This window comes from Heloderma suspectum, chromosome 5 (assembly GCF_057233095.1).
Source record: "Heloderma suspectum isolate Gila_16-S chromosome 5, 16-S_ref, whole genome shotgun sequence".
In the NCBI taxonomy this organism is placed as follows: domain Eukaryota; kingdom Metazoa; phylum Chordata; class Lepidosauria; order Squamata; family Helodermatidae; genus Heloderma; species Heloderma suspectum.
The window spans coordinates 168,190,009-168,214,720 of NC_139462.1; the positions used below are offsets into that span (position 1 = coordinate 168,190,009).

Here is a 24,712-nt window from a genome sequence, read left to right on the forward strand (position 1 = left end):
TTGTTTTTTTTCCTTTTGAAGTTTTGGCCGGGGAGACGGGGCGCTTCTCCCCGGCCTGAATTTCAGCCGGGCAAGGCGGGAAGCCTCCCCCCCGGCCTGAATTTCAGCTGGGCGAGGAGGGAAGCCTCCCCCCCTGGCCTGAACTTCAGGGGGAGCAGCGAAGCGCCTCCCCCCCACCGCGAAGCAAGCTGCGAGACCAGGTAAGTGACTTTCGTGCATCCCTACAATTTGCCCTGATGACTTTGACCTTTTAGGATTCAGTTTTTCTGGTCAGTTTTATGTCAACAAGGCCCTACCCATGGGATGTTCAGTATCCTGTGCTATGTTTGAGAAGTTCAGTTCCTTCTTGGAATGGGCTTTGATTGATAATACCGGGTCCCATAGCATTGTGCATTACCTTGACAACTTCCTATTTGCGGGCCCACCCGGCACCCCCCACAGTGCGCGGCTAATGCGGGAATTTTCTGACCTTGCAAATGAGCTGGGTGTACCTTTGGCGGAGGAAAAGACCAAGGGACCTTCCCCCACTATTAAGTTCTTGGGCACTGAACTGGATTCTGTGAATCAGCTTTGTAGGCTCCTGGCCAACAAATTACAGGCCCTAAAGGACAGGATTCTGCACATGCTTCATTCTAAGAAAGTCACACTGTTGGCATTGCAGGAAGTAGTTAGGCATCTTAATTTTGCCTGTTGGGTAGTTGCCCCTGGCAGGGCCTTCCTTAGACACCTTTGTAACACCATGCAGGGCCTGCGCTTGCCACACCATCGCATTCGGATATCATCAGCCATGAAAGATAATCTTTCTGTTTGGCTGCATTTCCTTAATACATTCAATGGCATTTCCTTCTGGAGGAGGGAGTTATTATTGGAGGCAGAACTACAGATACACTCCGATGCATCTGGGGCCCTGGGCTTTGGGGTTGTGTTTCAGGATCGATGGTGTCACGCACGTTGGCCGGAGGAGTGGCTAGAGCTGGGTGTGGGTAAAGACCTTACCTTCTTAGAACTCTTCCCGATATATGTTGCTGCGCACCTGTGGGTGGCCCAGCTTGCTAATTCTGTCGTGCATTTCTGGTGCGACAACCAAGCCACTGTCCAGGTCATTAATTCTTTGTCATCTCGCAACAATAGGGACATGGCCTTGCTTCGGGCTTTTACGTTGCAGTGCCTTCAGTGTAATATTTTATTCCGTGCACGGCACATTCCCGGCATGGACAATGCCTTGACTGACGCAATGTCACGTAACCAGGTGCAGCGTTTCCGAGAACTGTCCCCCTGGGCGCGTGCTATGCCAGACAACATGCCAGCTGCTCTTTGGGAAGTTGGCTGGAAGAGGCAGAACAGGCCATCCTGCAGTCCTTAGCCCCTAGCACGAGAGCTGCTTACGCCAGGTCAGGTAGGGAGTTCTTTTCATTCCAGGTGGCTGCACATTTTCCACAGTGCTGGCCAATTATGGTTGATCACCTACTTCAGTTTTGTGTTGATGCCTGCAAGCGGGGCCTAGCGGCCCAGACCATCAGGGGAAGGCTTGCTGCGCTCGCCTTCTGGTCTAAAATGAAGGGTGTGGCGGACAACACTGAGGACTTCCGGGTCTGGCAGGTGCTTCAGGGTTGGTCCAAGGGGTCCCCGGTGCCTCCTGACCCTAGACGCCCTCTCTCGCCAGATATATTGCTGGGTTTACGGGGTCTGTGTCCTTCGTTGTACAAATCTACACCTCAGGCCACTTTGTTTCATGCTGTGGCTCTCACAGCATTCTTTGGAGCATTCAGGATTTCTGAGTTGGTGGTGTCAGCTAGGGGCGACCTGTCGGTACAAGCCTTTCAGTTTAGTGACTTACAGTTTTCTCAGCAGGGGGCCCTTATTCGGCTTAGGAGGGAGGGTTGTCAGAGTGTTGCTGTTTCCAGCCCCTATACCAGACCTCTGTCCGGTCACCGCCTTGGGGGACTTTCTCAAAGTTCAGGGAAATCCACCCATCCCCCTTTTCTGCCATAGCGACTCCTCTCCCTTGATCAAATATCAATTTTGGGCAGTCACACAGCGAGCATTAAAGGTGTAAGGTTTGAGTGCACTTTGTTTCTGCACACAGTCCTTCTGGATTGGGGCTGCCTTCACCGCTGCGTCTCTGGAGTTCACATCTGACAAAGTGCAGTTGGTCAGTAGGTGGCGCTCCAAGGTGGATCGGGCCTACGTGAGGCCACTGCCGGGCCTTTAGCCTGTGAGGACATTTTTGTTCATTGCTTTTGCTTGTTCGTCTAGATGACTGGAGCACGAGTGAACCACTGAAGGTGCTCATCTGCGGGCACAGTATCGTTTTCTGGGCTGGTCGGAGGGCCTCCTCCAGCTGCGGATCCCAGCTAGGGCTCAGCCACTATGCCACCATTCAGTGGTTAGGCAGACGCGGGATGCATTGGGAGTGCCTCCTGCCCACGTTATTCCAGCAAGGGCTGGTGAAGGTTCCCCCACAGATTCTAGTGCTTATGGGGGAACAATCTAGGCCTGCTGAAAGGCAAGGCCCTGATTCTTCAAGCCTGGGAGGACTTGCGGCTGATTCAGCGTCGCTGGCCGGGAATCACCATTATCTGGTCCAATCTGCTACCAAGAGTGGCTTGGAGGGAGGGCTTGGATCCTCGCGCCATGGATAGGGCCCGTAAGAAGGTCAACAGGGAAATTGGGAACTTTCTAATCAAACAGGGCGACCAGACCATCATCCACCCCGACATTTCTCCTGCTCGTGGGATGCTCTACAGGGCGGATGGTGTTCATCTCACCGAACTAGGCAATGATGTCTTTTTGGCCGATCTGTGAAGGGGCATTTGGGAGTGTTTATTGTGCAAGTGGGGGGAGACCGAGTAAGCAGATGCTTGTCGCCCACCTGTGGTGGCTCCGGGCAGGCACTCTGCTGGGGGAGAGGACAGGTGAGCATTCATAGGCACCGTTTCAGGTGACTGGTAAGGCCCGAGGCTTCCAGCTCTGGGTTTTGTGGCCCCAGTCGGGAGATACAGCTTACCTCTGAGGCCAACCCTCCTCACCCACTCGGGTTCTGTGGCTCGAGGAGGGATGACAGGGGAAGGTCTCCCAGCTAGGGTTGGTGGAGAATTTCTCCCCAAAACTTTGGGGAGCTGAGCGCCAACATGTTTGGCCCCCCGAAGAAGTTTCGGGGAGAAATTCTCCGCACCCCCCCATCCCCCGCACCCCCCCGGGACGGGACTTACCTTTCCCGAATGTCCCTCCCGGCGGCGGGGCCCGGCGGCGGTTCGTCGGGTCTTCGTCAGGGGTGGGAGCGGCAGCCGGTCTTTCGACTGGCTGCCGCCGCCGCCATTCCAATAAAAGAAAAAAAAAACACGCCCCCATGATAGGCTACGTGACGATTAACGTAGCCTATCACGGCTAGATTTGCAAAGTCAGCCGTGATAGGCTACGTAAATCGTCACGTAGCCTATCACGGGTGACTTAAAAAAAAAAAAAAGCGTATGGCTAATGGCGGCCCCCATAGGGAGCCGCCATTCACCTTCCTTATTTGGTCGCTGTAGTCTACGTAAAGATTTACGTAGACTACAACGACCAAATAAGGAACGCGAATGGCGGCTCCCTATGGGGGCCGCCATTTGCGTACGCGCTTTTTTTTTTTTAAGTCACCCATGATAGGCTACGTTAATCTTCACGTAGCCTATCACGGGGGTGGTTTTTTTTTTTTTACTTTTTATTTCGTGGCCGGGTAAGGCGAGGCGCCTCCTCCCCGGTCTGAATTTCGGCCGGGCGAGGCGGAAAGCCTCCCCCCCGGCCTGAATTTCGGCCGGGCAAGGCGGGAAGCCTCCCCCCCCGGCCTGAACTTCAGGGGGAGAGCAGCGAAGCGCCTCCCCCCCACCGCGAAAAGCTGCGAGACCAGGTAAGTGGCTTTCGTGCACCCCTACTCCCAGCCCAGAACTGGGTATGTCTGATTGGTGGGCGAGGGTGGACACCTCGCCCCAGACGACAAATGCCTCACTCTACACGTCTCATGTTGGTCTTGTTGGCGGTGTGCCCGCCGGTGCTTCCTTCGCAGATTGTAATCTATCAATAAATGTGGCCCTGTTTTATCCCAAATCGATTTGTGTCATCTCGTCATTTCTCCCCCCGTCCACCCGCAAATGGAGCATCTATTGTCTCCTAAACTGAAATAGGAGAAACTCTCTGATATATGATTAGGTAATTACGAGAATATGCATTGACTGTATGATTGGCTGATCAATTATCAATGTAAATATATTTGTCTTTAAAAGACATGTTAATAGCCATGGGTTTGGAGTTGGCTGCTGTTTCTTCCTATGTACTGAACTCTAACTGAAACTGTGCATCAGTATGATTCTACACAGAAAAGAATAATTTATAATAATTTGGCCTTCTCTCTGTCCCATCAGCCAGGACAGCTAGACTGGTGGGGACGAGGGAGAGGGCCTTCTCTGTGGTGGCCCCCACTCTGTGGAACTCCCTCCCTAGGGAACTCTGTCATGCCCCCTCTTTAATGAGCTTCCGTCGTGCATTAAAAACGTGGTTGTTCAGGCAGGCATTTGGGGTGGGTTAGGGTATTTTTTTTAAAAAAAAATTAGGTAAAATTTTATTGTTTTAAATTGTTTATGGTGGGTTGTACATCGCCCAGAGTGGCTGGGTGACCAGTCAGATGGGCGATTAATAAATTTAATAAATAAATAAATAAATAATTTATAACACATATGACTGAAAAATCCAGAGGAAATTTCCCTTAAGTGCTCCACTGCCTCCATTTCTCCATAACAACATGTGATAGTCTCACTAACTTCAATTAGCAAGCAACTGAAGCAATCTGATAACTATATTTTGAATCTGTCAGTTTCACTTTCTCCCACATTTTTTTAAAATCTCAAGTTCTTTCCATCCCGTTTATGAAGAGATTTGCAAAGTTTGGTAAGTTCTTAACGTAAAATGAATGGAACAAAATTGTCACCCATCCCTACAGGGGAACTTTTATGACAGTGTAGATGTGGAGCAGGGGGCAACAGAAAAACTGAAATCAGATTTATACAGCAGGAGTGGGGATTGGAAAAGTCAGGAGTCACCTTGCATGAGCCTCCATATCTCAGCCTCACCTCAGCCTGCTGTTCACAAAATAATAACTATCTCGAAGATTTGTGATAAAGTGCCTTACACACACATACACACACACACACTCACACACTAAAATTAGCAACCAGTAAGCTTTATGTGATATTTAAACATGCAGTGAGTATGACATATTAAGCACACCTCAGTTCTAAACACTGTGATAACGCTGTTCTTCACATGTACATAAAGGCTACAGAAGCTGTGAGTATATGCTAGCCATTATGGAAGGAAGGAAGGAAGGAAGGAAGGAAGGAAGGAAGGAAGGAAGGAAGGACACCATCTTTCCTTCCTTAATACACTTGCCAAATCATAACATCCCAAATATTAGTAATATAACACACCTCCACTGAGAAAATTCTTCAACCAAACAGAAGGGTGAATCTGCTGAAAAGAATTCCTTTTCAAATTAAAGGCTTGATATTATTAGGTATTTCTCCATGTTCCAGGCATGTCCTCATGACAGCTGTTTGTGACCTCCTTTCTGGTGTGCCTCCAGGAGTATGGGAAGTATCTCTGTACAAAGGGGACATCTTTCTCCTAGGACATTCCCCATGCCAATGATGGGAAGTCTGTCATGCAGACCCCCAACCCATGCAGGACTTACAATAGTCCCTGTCAACTTTATGGACTGGCAGCCTTGAAATGAATGGATTTAGTGAAATAGAATATCGGATTTCCTGTGTTGACATGCTCTTATTTACCTGCAGATATTGGGTTGGATCCAAACTACGTTAGTTGCATTCAGTTCCCACTGTCACCAACTGTGACTTAAGTTACTTGTGATTTCATATAGGTTTCAATGGGACCTAAGTGCGACTAATGGTCTGGATCCAACCAAATATCTCATATTCCATTTTATGAGCACTGCTACATGGAACAATATTGATAACTCATCTGTATAAATCTATTGGCAGTGTGTACTGGCCACATTTGATTTGAGGTCCAAATCCAAATCTTGATTTAGAAATGCAAAATCTTCTTGCCTCCCATTGACTATCAGTGTAAATCAACAAATGGCTATACCTTTGTCAGAACTGGATGACATTTGCAGAAATAGTAGTCCATTATGAGGGAACTAAATAGGTGCAGGGGCGTTTGTGCTAGATGCCTTTAAATTTTGAATTTTTTTAATGGGAATTGCCAATATCTTCTTTATTTAATAGCAGAATTGGATGAAATTTGCAGGAATAATTGCCCTTTCTGAGGGGATCATATCTGCCAGGTTTAAGGTAAATAGGTACACAGAGCTTTGTGAAAGTGTAGGCTTGACAATTTTGGAGTTTACAAAAAAACCCTGATGCATTTATCTCCCTATATTTTTTGTGGGCAATTGTTATGAAAATGACATACAGTGTAGAGGTGTCTATAGGCAAGAAACCTGCAAAATATTTGAAGGATAGGTGCAGGAGCTAGGGATTTATGAAGAATGAAAGCAGTTAAACATTATTTTCCTGCTGAACTTGGCACCAAAGTCACAGAAAGTGCAATTGGATAGGGTTGAATGATAGATGTTGAACAAACAGTAGCAACAATACTTGAACATCCAGCATTTTCCAAGCATGCACCCAATACTACACCCTTCCAAGTCCCACAGATTCCACCAAACCTCTTTAACATTCCTGCTCCTGGCAGAGAAAACTGGCAAAGAGCACTGAACACTGAATCATTCCTGTGATATATTACTTCAACATCCCTCCTGCAAAACTCTGGCACTGGAGTGTTCTGGCTGATACAAACATTCACTGTGATTAGATTCTATAGCTGCCAGTCACAACTACATCCCCCACCCTCGGGATTTCCTTATATGGACAGCTTGGAGAGATGTTTATCAGTTTTTGGAGTCATACTGTCTGTGTCTCTGTGTCTTTCTGCAGGAGTGTTCAGATTCGGATTCAGTCTGCTTTGAAGGAGCCCCACTTTTGTTGAGATATCTCCCAAATCTGTCCAAATCAGCTTGATTTGGTTGTGGATTTTGCCGAATCCAGTGCACATTCCTAGAAGCTACTAAGCATAAGACAGCAGTCTTAAATCCTTATGCTAAATATCTCTGTTATGCTAATTTAACACTACTATTGTCATTGGGATGAAACTCATTTAAGTCATGGTTTTGTAATCTCACCTCTAACTATGCCTTTACCCTTAGCAACAACATTAAAAACTAATTTGTCCTGACTTTATTAAAGTCCCTCAAGCCAGCCCCACAAGCATCACCTGCCAAATATCCAAGAAATCGTTGCCGATAATTGCAACTCACCTCTCCTTCTCTTGGCCATGGCCTCCCATTCTGAGTGTACTTGCTTTGATTCTGTCGTTTCTTTTGCCCTCCATCAGCAAATTTGCACAGCAAAGGTTCCGTTGGGGCTGTTGAGACACGAAAACCCAGTTGGTATTAGCAACCCCCCCAAAGAGAGTCATTATACAAGCAACCATAATGCTTTGCAACATTGATCTTTTGATGTAAGATGTTGCCTTCTGCATGATGTCTGTATTCTGTTTTTAGCCCTAGCTCTAGTGGCAGCTATTCTTAGTATCTATGACTGGGAAAAACCAAACAAATCTATCTGAAACGTTTTAAAAGAGTACAACAAATGGGGGGGGGGGAATCACACAATGCAGAATTAGAAGTCCTGGAGGGGGGCAAGATAACTAAAGAAGAATATGAGTCAAGTTTATAAAATTATATATGGCATGGAGGAAGTGAATAGATCCCTCCTTCCTCTCTCCTAATCCTACAATTTGGGGGGACCCAGTGAAATTAATTAGTCATAGGTTTGGGACAGACAAATCAAACTACTTACTTTTTCACATAGTGCATAATTAATGCAACCCTACGCATATTTAGACAGAAAAAGTCCTACAACTTCCTGCATTCCCCAGCCAGGTGTAGAATGCTGGGAGTTGTAGGATTTTTTTTCTGTCTAAACATGCCTAGGATTGTGCCCTTATAGAATTTGCTAGTGCAGACTTCCCCAACCTGGTTCCCTCCAGATGTTTTGGACTGCAACAGTCACCATCCCTGACCATTGGCTGATGGGAGTTGTAGACCAACACATATGGGAGGCCACTACATTGGGGAAAACTGTGCTAGTGCATGGTCAAAGGATAGCCCCTAGCTGAGATAGTTTTTATAAATGGACTAGACAAATTCATGGAAGATAGATCTATCAGTGGCTATTAGTCACACTGGCGGTAGGGAAGTGTCACATTCAGAGCTAGGATTGTGGAAGACCAGGCTGTTCCCTGCACACCCTGTTTGTGGTCTGCCTGGAATATCTGCAAGCCACAGTCAGAAAAATATTGCTGGACCAAGTAGACCAGGATTATTCTGATCCAGCTAGGTTCTTACGTTTGGAATTAAATTTCCCATACAGAGTTGTAGAGTTAGGCAATTATTCTTGTTAGGTTAGTCACATATTCAAGGCTGACATTAGTGAAAGGATAAACACTGCTGCTCTTTTTGGCGGCGGCGGCGGGGGGGGGTAGGGGGAGATGAGGCAAGCCTGTTTTGAGAAATATGTTTTCACTCTTTCTGTGTTGCTCAGCACCCTGTGCTTACATATTTGAGTAAGTGAAATAAATACAAGAAGATCAAAGGAGGCTTTTGCCAAACAACCAAATTAGCTTGGTTCCCCCCATTAAATCGTCATAGCTTAAGACAGCTGGCAGATGACCTTCCTTATGCTACCCAGCTGAGATCCCAGTCTTTCATCATAAAACAGTCAGCACAGCTAATGCGCAACTGTTCAACGCATGTTCAAAAGGCTGCAAACGAGACCAAAAACAAAAAAGCACCAACAACTCGTATCATTTTTGTATGAAAGAATACCAAATAATTTATGGGGAAGACAGAGCAGTCATCCTTTTCGATGTTTGTTTTTTAAAATTGGAGCTGTTTAAAAATAAATAAAAATATATTGGGCTAACAACAAGAAATGTCTTAATGAATGTTAGAAGAGGTGTGGTAATAGAGGAACATAGTCACAGATTTGGTGGTCATGCCCAAATGTCATCTGGTACTGGTCAAGGATCCTTAACTATATAAATTCCATTTCTGGACATACGTTCCTCCTGAATCCACTTACACTTTTGTTGAATAACTTGGAGAAAGAGAATATTCCAAGTTTACAACATGAATGAATAGGTCTTTTGTTAACAGGAACTACATTTCAACTGACTTTGTAATCGAAATGGCCCCAGGCACCACCTATATCTATGCAAATTAGTGCTGCTTTGTGTCTTAATTCCACAAAGATTTCTTTGAAAAAATGATTCTCGCTTCTGGTAGATATTGACTCTAAAAAAGGAGAAGTGTAAAAGGCCTGTGATGACACTGACAAACTTTGTACCTCTACCTGATCTTAGCAGATCTCCCCTTGACCATATGCTAGGGATGGCGGAGAATTTCTCCCCGAAACTTCGGGGGGCCGAGCGCCAACATGTTCAGCCCCCCGAACAAGTTTCGGGGAGAAATCCTCTGCACCCCCCCGCCCCCGCCCCCCCCCCCGGGACAGGACTTACCTTCCCTGAATGTCCCTCCCGGCGGCGGGTCTGGCTGGCGGTTTGTCGGGTGTTCGAGCGGGGCGGGAGCGGCAGCCGGTCTTTTGACCGGCTGCCGCCGCCGCCATTGCAATAAAAGAAAAAAAAAAATTCCCTGATAGGCTACGTGACGATTCACGTAGCCTATCACGGCTAGATCTGCAAAGTCAGCCGTGATAGGCTACGTCAATCATCACGTAGCCTATCACGGGTGACTTAAAAAAAAAAAAAGTGTGTACGGATAATGGCGGCCCCCATAGGGAGCCGCCATTCGCGTTCCTTATTTAGTCACTGTAGTCTACGTAAATGTTTACGTAGACTACGGCGAAAATAAGGGCAACGCATTTGCGTTGCCCTTATTTTCGCCGTAGTCTACGTAAACATTTACGTAGACTACAGTGACTAAATAAGGAACGCGAATGGCGGCTCCCTATGGGGGCCGCCATTCGCGTACACATTTTTTTTTTTTTTTAAGTCATCCGTGATAGGCTACGTGACGATTGACGTAGGGCTGGAAGGGCTGCCATGGGGACAGAATTCCACTTCTGTCAGCACAATTGCACATACCTAAATCTGGATTCAACCCAATGAATTTGATCTATGGTGACCCTGGAAAGAGAATAGCCCTCTGCATGCATTCTTTGGAATGGGTGAGGGCTAAAATTGGGGACAGGGACCAGGCTGCGGTGCTGACATCCCTGCGTGTGCCAGCTCTGTCCCCCCCCCCATCCTCAGCAGCAGCATCTGCATGGCTGTTCTATTTATGTTTCTTGAACATGAGTAGGAACTCTCCACATGATCAGGGACACATTAGCCTGATAAAGCAGATTAATATGTAAGTGAGGAAAATGGTGGTTATATTTGAAATGAGTGGTTAATGAAATGGTGGCTACCATATTGCTCTTTGGAAATAGAAAAAAAAACTTTAAATAATGTGCACACACACACACACACACACACACGTCTAATTTGCTCAGATTTCAAACCAATAGCTGTTTGAAAGAGCCTAGACCAGTCATAGCCAAAGAGGATGGTGAAGTGCTTCATACTTTCTGAATTCTCCAAAGAAAAAGTAGGCAAATTTAACCCCTTCTGGTGTGTACCGTGTGGGTGGGTGGGTGTGCGTGTGGCTGGGGTGGGATTATTTGAGAATTTCACTGAAAAGACACCATTTTTTCATGTTTGCACCTCCAATAGCTTGCGAATTTAGAAAAGTATGGCTCTGAGACGCCATATAAGAAACAGTCGAGGGCAGGGCCAAAAATACCATCATGTTGTGTAACTTAAAGCTCTCACTACCAGCAACTAAGCCTTAGGAGAGGCATTTCAACCTTTTAGAATGGGAAAAAAAAATGTGCAAAAGCTGAGAAACCCACCAAATTATCAATGGCCAAGGAAAATGGGGTGGGTGGGGCCCAGGCAAGGGGGCGTGGCCATCAGTGGCATAGAGTTCCTTTTATCAGCTTAGGCCGATAGACCCACTGCAACTCTGTATGGAGAGATAGCCTCACTACATTCTCCATGCTCTAGTAACCTCTCATTTGGATTACTGCAACCTCTCATTTGATTACTGCTTTATACATGGAGCTTCCTTTGAAAAATGGCCCAGAGATTTCAGTTAGTTAAAAACAGGGCAGCAAGGTCACTGACTGGACCTGGCAGATACAATCATACTATGCCAGAGCCCTTCATCTGCCCTGGCTACTAGTCCATTTCTAGAACCAATTTGGTCTACTAGTGGGTCATAAATTTAATAAAGAAAGAACAAATATTCTAGGAATTAATATAAGTAATAACTTAGATAAAACAAGTAAAAGAAAAATATACTTAGTATGAAAAACCAGTAAGATATTTGGGGATAAAGATGGAGTAATTTAGGCTGCAATCCTATACCCATTTACCTGAGAGTAAACCACACTGAACTCAATAGGACTTACTTCTAAGTAGACATGTATGAGATTTCACTGTGAGATGATAAAAGAATAAAAAGATCTACAAGCCTCTGTATAAAAAGTTTACTCAGTTAATAAAGCAGCAGGAAAAATTATATTTTACTTTTATAGAAATAATTGCCGCAGCCAAATGATAGTATCACCAAAAATAACGTTTTTTCAATACGACAAAGCAGTAGGTGGCAACAACTTCTGTCCAAATACATTTGGAATGGGAAGAAACCTAGATTCAAAGCAAATATTCTATAAGATAAAAGAAAAAAAGGAGGAATGTCAGCCCCTAATTTGACATTATATTTATGTTGCAAGTCAAACTAAGATACCAGGGTGGCTGCTGGAACCCAATTTGCTGGTTTCAATGTTTGAAAAATCTTTAATAGGAGCATCATTGCACATCTCTTTACAGGGAAGTAATACTTCTTGAGCAAAGGAAGCACACAAAAAAGGAATATTCAGTAATAGAGGAACTGGAATAAGGCATGAATTTAAATTATAAAAATCTGGAAAGAAAATAAGTAGTTTAGATATAAAGATTAAATTTACATTACAGAATTTAAATTATAGCATCAGAATTGATAGAATAATTAAAAGGTTTTAATTCCTCTGTGGTCTGAATATTTTCAGATGTAGTCACTTTTAACAGGGTATCTCAGAATATATCTCAGAATTAAGAGAGTTGACAGAATTTTTTTAAAAAACAAGATTTAAAAGTAGGAGATAATTAATTATCTAAATTCTACAAATTGTTATTAAAATATGATACAAAACCAAAATGGGTTTGATACTAGTTAGATACTGGTTAGATACTGAATAGTTAAATATGCGAAAATATAGAAGGAAATGTGTCAATGGAGATATGGGAAAATCTGTGGAACAAAGATCACAGTTTTTCTTTAAATATCTCAATCCAAGAATAAAACTTTTAAATTATGACTAGGTGGTATATAACCAGTGAAAATAAGTAAAATAAATGGGCATTTTTTGGTCAATTTCTGGAACTGCCAGAACAAAGAGGAAATTTTTAAATCATATTTGGTGGGAATGTCCTATTACTATTACTATTACTACTACTACTACTAATAATAATAATAATGATGAGCAGGTAGTAAGGTAATGGCAAAATATTAGGATAAGAAATTCCTTTAGACCCTCTTGAATTATATGGATGGATTTGTATATAAACAACATAAAGAACTGGCATTATATATGGCTTCTACGGCTAGAATTCCAGATGCTAAGAGTTGGAGACTGCAAACAATACAGTCGTTCAAAGAATGGGTAGATACAATGTGGAATTTTGTCCTCATGGCTACATTGACACAATCAGATTATATTAGAGTGATGGAAAAGAGATAACAATGGAATACATTCATGGAAAATTGGCAACATAATATTGATTTTGTAAGGCCTTTCTTCAGGAAAAAGGTGGAGCCAGGGAGTGGTAAACCTGGCCCAGCAGAAATAAACATTCTCAGATTTTGTCAGAGCAAGTTGTCTGCTTGTCCTGAAACACCAGCCTGACCCTACCTACTACCTGACTGACTGACCAAGCCGCTCCCAGGCATAAGTCATGTTTTATGGGCTCTTGCTCATGGTCAAGAAAGGACAGTCTGCCTGCTCCAGAACCACACCACCAGCCTGTCTCCTGCCACATTATCTGCCTCTGGCCCTTTGGACCTTGGTCTGCCCATGCTGGAAGTGGACCCCCAGCTGGCCTTGGACCTTGCAGCCTATATCTGAGCTTGGCCAAGGTTAGACAGTTATATGCATATAGGGATGGTGAGGGGACCCAACTGGGTCTGGGAGTCCATTAGACCCCACCCCTTGCCCCCCTAATCTTCCGCCTCGCCCGCTGAGCCATGTGAACATCCGGGACTTACTGAACCCGTCCCATTCACGCCCAGCAGCCGCATGCCCTCCTTTCAAGCTGCCATCTTTTACACAAGACAGGACTCTATATTTTTGTATATTTACTGCTGCACACAATGGCAGCCATGAAGGGCCATTACCACTGTGGACAGTAAATATACATAAATATAGAGCCCCATCTTGCATAAAAGATGGCAGGTCGCATGGAAGAGTGGGATGCTGTGACATGCTTCTAGACAGCTCTCCGAGCCCTCTAGCGGCTCACACAGCCTGGCTTGCATGGGAGAGCAGCAGCGGCTAGAGCGCCCTCTGAGCACAGGCTCCAGTGAGTCTGTCCATCCCTATATGCGTATGACTGCATGCAAAGTACTCTCTGCACATTCATCTGTGGAACAAGACCATTGTTGCAGAGTTGCGAGGTGCCAGAAAGAAGGTCAAAAGGTTTGGAAAACATTACCCTGATGAGAAGGATGGGATTGGATGCCATAACCACAATACCCAAATTAAAGCAACGAAGAAATACCATGTTTTGTTATGTGGCCAACACCACAACAGTTTCATCTGAGCACACATTACAGTTTTTTATATGCAGCTTTGTATAAGTGCGGACATTACACTAGGCTAGGGGTAAGCATACTTTTTGGGGCATGGGCACATTTGGCAATTTGATAAACTGTCCTGAGCACCACCACAAAATGCCTGCTGTGGGAGGCACGGCAAAGGAAAAGTAAGCTATGCAAGAGTCTGAGTACAAGGCAGTGGTGGGGTTGCAGCCCCAGCACATGAAGCAACTCCTTTGAACTCCCAGTTTACATCACCAACAGAAACCTTTTTTTTTTCACAAACCAGAGATTAAAAATATTTTAAATTAAACTGGGTGGATCTTCCTTAAAAAGTCAGAAGTAATATTAAATATGTCAAGCAGTAACACTTTTTGAAACAATTATTTAAAACATGTTAATAAATTCTTAAGAGTATTTTAAATGAGATATGGATGAATAAGGGAAATCTCTATTCATTTGAACAGAGGTTCAGGCAGGCTTAAATTTCAAAATTTGCAGGTGCTGTAGAAATGAAGGAGAATGCTACTGTATTTGATTTTTTTAAAGCAGGTATATGAAAATGAGAATTATTGAATCGATTCAAGTATTTCCTTTAACTACACATGTGTGTATGCATATAAAAATACCAATTTAGGCAGTGTTTCCGGTTTGATCCAGCAAAGTCAGCCTAGGATTTTTAAGCCTATAAACATTCTCCAGAAGAATAAAAATGTTTATCACTTTAAGACTGCAATCCCATGTGCCCTTTCTTGGAAGTATGTCAAACGGAAGTCAGAGTGACTTTGTTCAAGCTGTTTATATCTGAGATGCCGTGAGTGTGGCTGGGAATGTACGGACTGTGTAAATCCACTCCATCTGTTTTGTAGATTGTCAAGCACCTTTTGTTCCATCGTCCGCCCACAGACGGATGCAAGTTTTTTGTCATGCAGAAAAATACGCAAATAATTATGTAAGAGGTTCTGTAACAATGTACATAATTTACTTTAATATGTAACATTTCACATATTTTCCTCAGCAGAAACTTGCGTATTTTCCTATGAATAAATATGCGTAAATTTTGGGAAAGTAAAAAAAAAAAATCTGAAAGCCCATGGACTCCACGCAGCCTGAGTGGGTCACTCTGCAGTGGATTCCGCCGGTCAGATTCTTAGAATTCTGAGCTCATTTCAGCCTGACTCGAATTTCTCCAGCATCCCTATGCATGGCATCAGCAACAGTGACTTTGGTATCAGCACCATTGAAAACTACAGACTAAAAGATTACAAGGTACAATAATCTATTCCATTCTTTTAACATAGGATGCTTGTACCCTTAACATACCCTTATGCCCTAAGTCACAGGTGGGGAGCCCCTGGCCTCTGAATGAGATGTGGCCTGTGGCATCACTGGATCTGGCCCATGGCCTCTCCTCCAAGGCCCTGCAACTGTGTGCCCTGTCAAGGTGCTCTCTGCTCTGGATAACTGCCCACCTTTCTGCTCCCCTGACTGGCCTCTCTGCTCTGCCCTGCTTTTCTGCCCCTACCTCTGCTCTGCCCCTGCCTCTCTGCCCTGCCCTGCCCACTTCCTTCCCTGCCATGGCCTCTCCTCCAAGGCCCTGCCCACTCTCTGCCCTCCCAAGGGTGCCATTATGACCTCTGTGCTGAAAACAGAGGTTCTCCCTGCTGCCATATCCCCTCCTCTCCGCTGCCCCCATGGCACCGATTAGGGCTCTTGTGCGTGCATTCAGTGCTTGGCCATGTCCCTCTTATTCTGCCATGCCACAGAGCCCTTTCTGGTGCTTGTGCTATAAAGAGATTCTCTGTGCTGAGATGTCTTCCTCACTTCCCCATTATACCCTCTCAGGAAGAATCTCCACCTTCTGGGATCAGTTACAACCTCTTCCGTGTGAGTGTGAGGGAGAGGGCAGGGTTGCTGCTATATAACAAGTCCTCGAGAGACTAAGTTTTTTGTTTTTTTTTAAGCTATCATACATTACACTGAGAAAGAAGAAGCTGGTTTGCACTGAGCTGGGGATATAGATAAAGTTTATAAAAATGTTTTTCCTCTGGCATTGAACAGTCAACAGAGATAGGGCCAGGTGAGGTAAGGTACATACAACATAATGGATAAAATAATAAAATCATAGAGTTGTGAGGGAAATGGGGACATCCAATCTGAACTGCTGCCATGCTGCTGACATATGACCCACCCCAGATTAGAAGCGCCTTTGCAAGTATGGCAGAGAGGATTTTGTGGGGAAGACAACCCTCTGTTGAGTTTTAAAACCGACTTGCCTCTACAAGGTCCGCCAATTTTTCATTTAAAAAATTCCGGCACTTTGGCAGTGGCAGGTGTGGAGCCAGGGACAGGTCAGGGGGAAGGACCTGGCATACTCCAGCGGGAGAGGAGCTAATAAGAAAAACCCACATCTGTTCGCCCTTGTGGCTAGTGCTGGCAGAGACAATGGGCCAAGCGTGGGATTGTGTCCTGATATAGGAGCTGCACAGGGGAGTGGGTGCGGCAGTATCCACACACGAGGTAGACGGATTACTGCTGCTGTGCTCGCAGTTCTCTGGAGCCTATGGCTGCCATCTGTACTTAGGAGAGTGTGTCCAAGTCCTACTCATTTCAATGGAATGTCAGTGTTCTCAACTTGGAGCAAGATGTCAGGGGGAAAAAATGCTGAGTAATGATGGGTTTCATGAAATGTTTGTTGAAATCGTGTGTTCCAGAATTTCAGGGCCTCCATTTGAGCAACATGAGATTAACCAGCTTCAGGATTGCAGCTTCTAAAAACAACAACATGTACTTGCCAAGCTTCTTTGACCTCTTCCAGCAAAGTCATGTCATTTTATCTGAATGAAAAATGATGCCATATTATTTTGCTGTTCCTACTATTATAGAAAAGAAACAAAGTCAGTTTTCATCAAATGTACCAGCCAGAATTTTAAATGATGTCATGGACTTTAATTTACGGCAGAAGATCATATACAAATGGTCTGTGTTGCTTTCTAGTTCACCTCTAATGGAAGTAAAATGAGTCTCTAATAAGAATTGACCTACAAGCACTTGTGGTCACCCATTCTACTTCTCTGTAATCTCTTTAATGTTCTGCAGAGGAAAAAAACCCTCAATTGCAAGCTTTTTACACTACAAAAAAACCTCATTGCTTTTTATATCTTAAATCTATTTTCTCATTCTAATAGCTTTTGATATTGATCACTTTAGACATTACTGTTATCCTATCAGGTATCACGTAGTACTTAAACTGGTAATGCTTGAACTGACACTCAACAATATTTTTTACTCGCGTAGTATGGGTTATTTTATTTAATATATCCATTTAAAAAAACACACACATTTCTATTAACTGTAATATTGCCTTCAGGTTTATTTCCTTCCTGCCTAGTATTATGGGAATGAATACTGCGGGAATGAATTCACTCCCTACATTTTCAGGTTTCAATAGACATCAAGAGACACTTTGGCAAACCTCTTTGTCAATTAAAGCTACCTCCCAAATATTTAGAATTGCTGAATATGAACACTTACTTTCTTACTAACAGGCAAAGCAATCCTACAGGTGAGGGAAGAGAGATATCCAGCAGAGCTACTAACTTTTCTTAAGCCCTGCTGGCTTGTACCAATCCTGTGTTACACCTTTCCACGACTTCTCCCCAGTTCTCCTACACACACCAGCTGTAGTAATATTCCATCTCTGTTTGCAGATACTTCTAAAGTAAAAATGTGATGTGGGCCCAATTTAGGTAATCTCCCCCTAACACGGCCTTCATTGGGTGTCTTAACTGCCTTTTGAAAACTTGATCTGTGATTTAGTGACTTGTGCAATAAAAGGAAGTAAATAATACAGCTTCTACAATCTCTAAATAACAGCAAAAAACTCCGTCAACATATCTGTATATTTTTTGATAGACCATTGAGGTATCTTACAGAACCCCAAAATCAAGACGTAGGGAGGACTCATTTTAAAGAACAGAGATGGATATATCTTTATATATGGACTAAATCAACAACTCAACAAAATAGCTGTTTCTCTCATCTGAAATCAAAACATAAGAGTACTCGCTTGAAGGTGAGGGAGAGAAACCAGTAGTCAAACATTATGCTAACTGAAAGAAGCATTTATTTTTAAACAAGCCAGTTCTAGGGATGGCGGAGAATTTCTCCCCGAAACTTCGGGGGGCCGAGCACCAACGTGTTCGGCCCCCCGAACAAGTTTTGGGGAGAAATCCTCCGCACCCCCCCGCCCCCCGCACACCCCCCGGGACGGGACTTACCTTTTGCGAATGTCCCTCCCGGTGGCTGGTCCGGCCGGCGGTTCGGCGGGTTTTCGAGCGAGGCGGGAGCAGCAGCCGGTCTTTCGACCGGCTGCCGCCGCCGCCATTGTAATGAAAGAAAAAAAAAAAAACTTCCCCTGATAGGCTACGTGACGATTCACGTAGCCTATCACGGCTAGATCTGCAAAGTCAGCCGTGATAGGCTATGTGAATCGTCACGTAGCCTATCACGGGTGACTTTAAAAAAAAAAAAAAAAGCGCGCGTACGCGAATGGCGGCCCTCATAGGGAGCCGCCATTCCTGTTCCTTATTTGGTGGCTGTAGTCTACGTAAATGTTTACATTTACATCTACAGCCACCAAATAAGGAACGGGAATGGCGGCTCCCTATGGGGGCCGCCATTCGCGTACGCGCTTTTTTTTTTTAAAGTCACCCGTGATAGGCTACGTGATGATTCACGTAGCCTATCACGGCTGACTTTGCAGATCTAGCCATGATAGGCTACGTGAATCGTCACGTAGCCTATCAGGGGAAGTTTTTTTTTTTTTTACTTTCGCGTTCGCGGCCGGGCGAGGCGAGGCGCCTCCTCCCCGGCCTGAATTTCGGCCGGGCGAGGCGGGAAGCCTCCCCCCCGGCCTGAATTTCGGCCGGGCGAGGCGGGAAGCCTCCCCCCCCGGCCTGAACTTCGCGGGGGGAGCAGCAAAGCGCTCCCCCCCACCGCGAACGGCCTTCGATGACAGGTAAGTGACTTTCGTCCACCCCTCGCCAGTTCTCTTTTCCAGCTAAATAAATCTTAGAACATGCCCTCCATTTATGGCTTCCTAAAATTACAATACTGAACACAAGAACAGAACTATCACACATCCTTGATGTATTCTTATTGTTATAAATGAATAAGAGAAGTGTCCCACTTGTCCATAGCACACTTGTATTTCAGTTTGATTATACATATTCCAAGTTAATAACAAAAATCTACTATCAGTGGTGAGTGCCTCTAACATTACCCATAACAAATTCCTTGGAACTAAATCTAAAGCTGGTTTGGGATCTATAAATACACAATAAATCCCCTTTGAATTTGTCAATTTGAATACTTTTCTGCAAGGTGGACAAAAGCAAACACTGACCTGACCTGAAGCCTATTTCTTTGTTTTTTATGGACTTTAGTTTCCCTTATCCATTCTAAAAGGCAATTACATTATTATTTACATACAATCCTAGCATAAATTTTCCCAGTTACTAAAATAAGACTTATTGGACAATAATTACCTACCCACCTTTTTGGAAAATAGGCACTATAATTCCCTTATGCCACAAATGGGGAAAGAGACCTTATTACATAATATGTAAAAGGACGCTAGAAGGGGAGTCTACCAATTCAATTCTTCTTAAGTACAGATGGTGAAATACAGGCCCTGGTGCCTTATTCAATTTAAGCTGGGTGATTAAGAGAGCAATCCTATGCCCCCTAGACAGCTCCTGGGTGAACAAGGGTATGTGGGGTTACCCTTGAAGACTGTTCGGAAGTTGCAGCTGGTGCAGAATGTGGCAGCACGCCTGATTAAAGGCAGCTGTTGGCAAGATCACATCATTCCAGTGTTGAAGGAGTTGCACTGGTTGCCAGTTGTTTTCTGGGCCCAATCCAAGGTGTTGGTTTTGACCTTTAAAACTCTATACAGTTCCAGTCCAGTCTATCTTAAGGAGTGCCTCCAGCAACATCAGGGATGCTGCTCAACAAGATTGGCCTCGGAAGGCCTTCTGTCTGTCCCATCAGCTAGGACAGCTAGGCTGGTGAGGACTAGGTGAGGAGAGGGCCTTTTCTGTGGTGGCCCCCAATTTGTGGAATTCCCTCCCTAGTGACCTCTGCCATGCCACCTCTTTGATGAGCTTCTGCCAGGCTTTGAAAACCTGGCTGTTCAGGCAGGCATTTGGGGTGGGTTAGGTTTTTTTAGGACCATGGTGGCTTAGTGGTTATGACGCTGAACTGCAGACCAGAAGGTCGGCAGGACAGCAGTTCAAGACCCAAGTGCCGCGTGATGGAGTGAGCTCCCGTCTTCAGTCCCAGCTCCTGCCAACCTAGCAGTTCGAAAGCAAGAAATTGCAAGTAGATAAATAGGTGCCGCTTCGGCGGGAAAGATAACAGCGTTCCGTGCACCTCGGTGTTCAGTCATGCCAGCCACATGACCATGGAAGTGTCTTCGGACAGCGCTGGCTCTTTGGCTTAGAAATGGAGAGGAGCACCACCCCCTAGAGTCGGACACGACTGGCTGGGGACACCTTTACCTTTTAGGGGTTTTTTAGAGCAATGTTGTTTTGTTGATTATGTTGTATTTTGTGTTATTTGTATTGTACACCTCCTAGAGTGGCCAGATAGCTGGCCAGATGGGCAGCTAATAAATCTAATAAACAAATAAACAAATAAATAGGATTGTTCGGTTTCTGGGATTCAAGGTCAGAACCAATTGGAGCCCCGAAACCACACTCCTCACTCCCCGCCCTGCCCCCTGGTAGCTGGTGCAGTTCTCTCCACGCTGGCTTCATCTCCGTGCTAAAAAATGGAGCGTGGAGATGGGGGAAAGGGAGTGGTCCCAGGGAAGGGAGGAGACTATGGAACCTGCTTTTCACAGCTTCAAATTGGGTCACCAGGCTCCTCCCCTCCCCTCTGCTGCCCGAAGCCACAGCTAGACATGTAAGATTGCCCATCTAGCCAAAATGCAGGGTGGCTGGAGCATGGAAGAGAGGATCTCCTCCATGCTCCAGCTGACCTGCATAGGTTAGTTCACAGCCTCCAAGTCTGGAGGCTGGTGGCTATCCAGATAGGATTGTGCCCTAAATCACTGACCTCACTAGGTTGAGTGTCAGGGCAGTCTGTAAGATCTACTGGACAATCACTTTGAAATGAAAAAGCACAATTTCCTTTCAAAAATATACCAGAAAAATACTTCTCCCTAGTTTTAGCTGTAATGCAACAGTCTGGGGCCTTTTCATCTAACATAGCTTTGGAAACAAAATCCCCAAACTACTTAAATTATTATTGTTTGATATGGTGAAATGTAATAAATCCCCCCCTTAAAAAAAGGGGGGGGGAAAGCCCCTGCTTTCTCAGACAAGGCTGAGAGTTTTATATCTTTTGGATGCATTGCTGTTCATTGTTCTATGAATCCATTATTGATTAATTATGACAGAACTAAGATTATGATGTTTTTCCTAAACATGGCTGAATTTTTAGATGCCCTAAATGGTAATTGGATTGAGTAGGTCTCTAGTTGTAAGTATTTGGTTACCTATTTGAAATCTTTTCTTGCCTAGTCTTTGCAAAGAAATAGGGCTAAAGCTGTAACAATCAGCTAGGTTCTGCAATTGTCCACTTCTTTTATTCTAATAGCACCCTCAGCACTGAGACATTTTAAGGCCAAGTCTATTATCCAGTTGCTGCTTGGAGGTGCAATCTGGATTAAAGACACTGGACATTTGTGGAGGCTGAACAGGCACCCTTCCTCTGGTCTGTTCTTGGCCTTCCTAGACACCTTGGTGCCTCAGCTCTTTATTTGGAGCCAAGTTATTTGGGTTCAACTCAATGGGATCTAGGGCCCAGCTCAGTGCTTTCAGCCTTTGGATTTGGCTGTACTCTTCTGAAGCTGTATGGCTATTTGGTCAGTTATGTAATGATACCAAATTTTCTGCTTGGATGAAAGTGCTTTGCAACAAGATATATGTACTGGACATTTTCTCCATGGTTTTGATAATGATGAGAACCAATCAGGCTCAGATTTTAATGTCTGAAAACTAGGGATTTATATCTCCAAAATGTAAAGTCTTTAGTAAATAAAACATGTTCTCCATGATTTGTGCATGTGAATCTCAGTTATAGGTTCAAAGTGGCAAAATATTTATAAGTGTTAAATCTTCCTACGGCAATGTTTTACCGTCTGTACTGTTACAAGGAAGATTTCAGGATATTCTTTTTGCTGTACATTGAAGTCCTTGTGGGGATTAGAGAGGCTGAGTCTGTTATACATGTCTTACCATACTGTTTATACAGATAAGACTGAAATTATCATTTAAGATAATTCCTGAATAAATTGGATGCTTTATTTCTGTAAATAACAGACATCAGATTAAAGTTTTTGCCAAAAAATATGCAAATGCAATGATAATAAGATTGGGAAAATGTTGATCAAATGTTTAAAATGTTGGTTTTAGTTGTATTTATGCTGGTCTGTGATCATAATAACTCTTTGGTTTGATATTGATCACAGTTAAACATATATTTACATTAAATGTTGACATTACGCTTTGCTGCTCTAGGTTTCTTCCCGAACACACACACACACACACACTTCGAACACTGACAGATAGATTCAACTAGGCATTGAGAAGATCGTTTCATTTAACATAGTTCCCCCCTCCTTTTTGAAAACCTTTTGCATTTTTGGAAAGGTGTGTCTGTAGCTGAAGAACTTACAGTGATCTATCAACAATGCCAGTGCTGTGGAATTGCAATTTATTCAGATGTCCTTCCCAGTGTAGCAGAAAGAAATAACCTGACATGTTAACAGACAGGTTTCTATTTACACAAAAAGAAGGGGGGCAAGACTTTAAGAAATAGCCTCTTAAAGGCATGTTTTTGACTTCCTTCCTTGAATTCCCCTGACAAAAGTAATGAGTGAGGTGACAGGAAACCCAATATTAATTTTGCAAGTTCTAACTAGATGTGCAGGAGGATCTAAGCGTAAGGAAGGGAGCAGGAATGCAGAGCAAATAGGCAATTATTTGGAGTAGAAGAATTCTATGCCTGATGATGAGCTGCCCATTTCTGCTCTCCAGTACCGGTTCTACAGAGACTGTAATCTTGTATGGTGATGCCTGCATTCAATCTTAATGCCTGATATTGAATGATGAGAAGCTATGGGATTCATGGGGACTCACTGTTAATGGCTTTAACTCAATTGGTGTGCCTGCCTTGGATATTTCAGAAATACACAGCCTAAGTACGTGCTGAGAATAACATCCAATCACTGTGTACATGGCTGCACTTAACTGTGTTAACAACGTGCTCTTTCCTCTGTCCTTTTGCCGATTTTTGTTGGGTATTTTGCCTGTTCCACTGTAAATATAAAACACCTCAGATCCAGCTTTGGAGAAAGATAACAGCAGTGAAAGACTATTTGAACAATGGCTGTGGGAATGAACTATAGCAGATCAGTTTTTGATGGCGCAAAAAAGGAAGTCCTTGCTATGCACTGAGAGGTAGCATTGGGTGACAGAGTTTGACACGGACAATAACTGCCACTGACTGCTACTGTTAACAATGTAATTCTCATTTATTGCAGGAGATACAGAGTATTTCCTCCATATTTCTTGCAGAAATACTACAATTTCTCAGCCTTCTAACCAGATTTTTTTTGCTGCTGGGGAAATTCAATTATCACAGAATGAACAAAATTACATCATAGAAGTGAGTATAAAAACAACAAAACATGAAATCCGTGACTTCAAAAGGCTAGTGCATTAACTTGAAGACATAAAAAATTGTTATTTGGGGGAGGATTAAACCAACCCACATCTTAAACTATATTTTTCAGAGACAGGGGAATTCTGGCAGGAAATAAGTCCACAGTCTATGGGAAAGTGGTGGTGCAGGGAGACTCTGCTGTTCCTTCTGCCCTTTATCTAGATATTAGGAGATTTGAAGACATAATCAATGTGCAGTTCTTTAATTTTCCTTCATATGTCTAAGTTTCCAGATAAGCTCTGCACTGGAGGACTAATATGTCAAAATCAGCACAAGCAAGGTTCTAGCAAGGTTCTAGCAAGGTTCCATGATGACTTGGGAATGAAAGTAGGCCACAGACAATGTTGTCCACAGAGACCTGGACATATTTGTCCATGAAAAATGGATGGGAGAGGAATCTCCTATTTATTCTTTGGAAGAGCAAAACGTGCTTTGAGCTATGTTTCTGTAAAGGTCTTTACAAATCTGTAAGATTCTCTCTTTTTTTCCCATAACTGAGCAATTAATATTCTATTAGCAACCAGTAAGTTGAAATCACCTCAACAACCTGACTTGACCCAAATTTCTGTAAATGTCCCAATACCACCACCGCTGGATCGATTTGAATATTATTTGTAATTTCCACAATTTTACCAGTATTTGATTCAAAAACATTTTTATACACAGACATTGCCATCATATATACACAGCATCTGCTCTTATACTCTGTCTGTCTGTCTGTCTGTCTGTCCATCCATCCATCCATCCATCCATCTATGGGATTCATGTGTACAGCCCCAACTGCTGTAGAACTATCTTATTCTTACTTGATTGCATAGAAAATGAGCTACTCTTTCATTTTACGCTTTTAAAAGTTAAAGATTTAAATAATTTTTGTTCAAT

The 24,712-nt window shown here is 43.8% G+C and overlaps 1 protein-coding gene across 3 annotated transcripts in view; it reads right to left on the minus strand.

The window, feature by feature from the left end:
* RBMS3 (RNA binding motif single stranded interacting protein 3) overlaps nt 1–24,712 on the minus strand; it is a 1,080,127-nt gene that overhangs the window by 139,858 nt on the left and 915,557 nt on the right. For all 3 annotated transcript variants that reach the window (XM_084858281.1, XM_084858283.1, XM_084858282.1), the window contains one exon: nt 7,373–7,479. In XM_084858281.1, the coding sequence (XP_084714407.1) occupies nt 7,373–7,479 (107 nt within the window). The remainder of the gene's footprint in view (nt 1–7,372; nt 7,480–24,712) is intronic.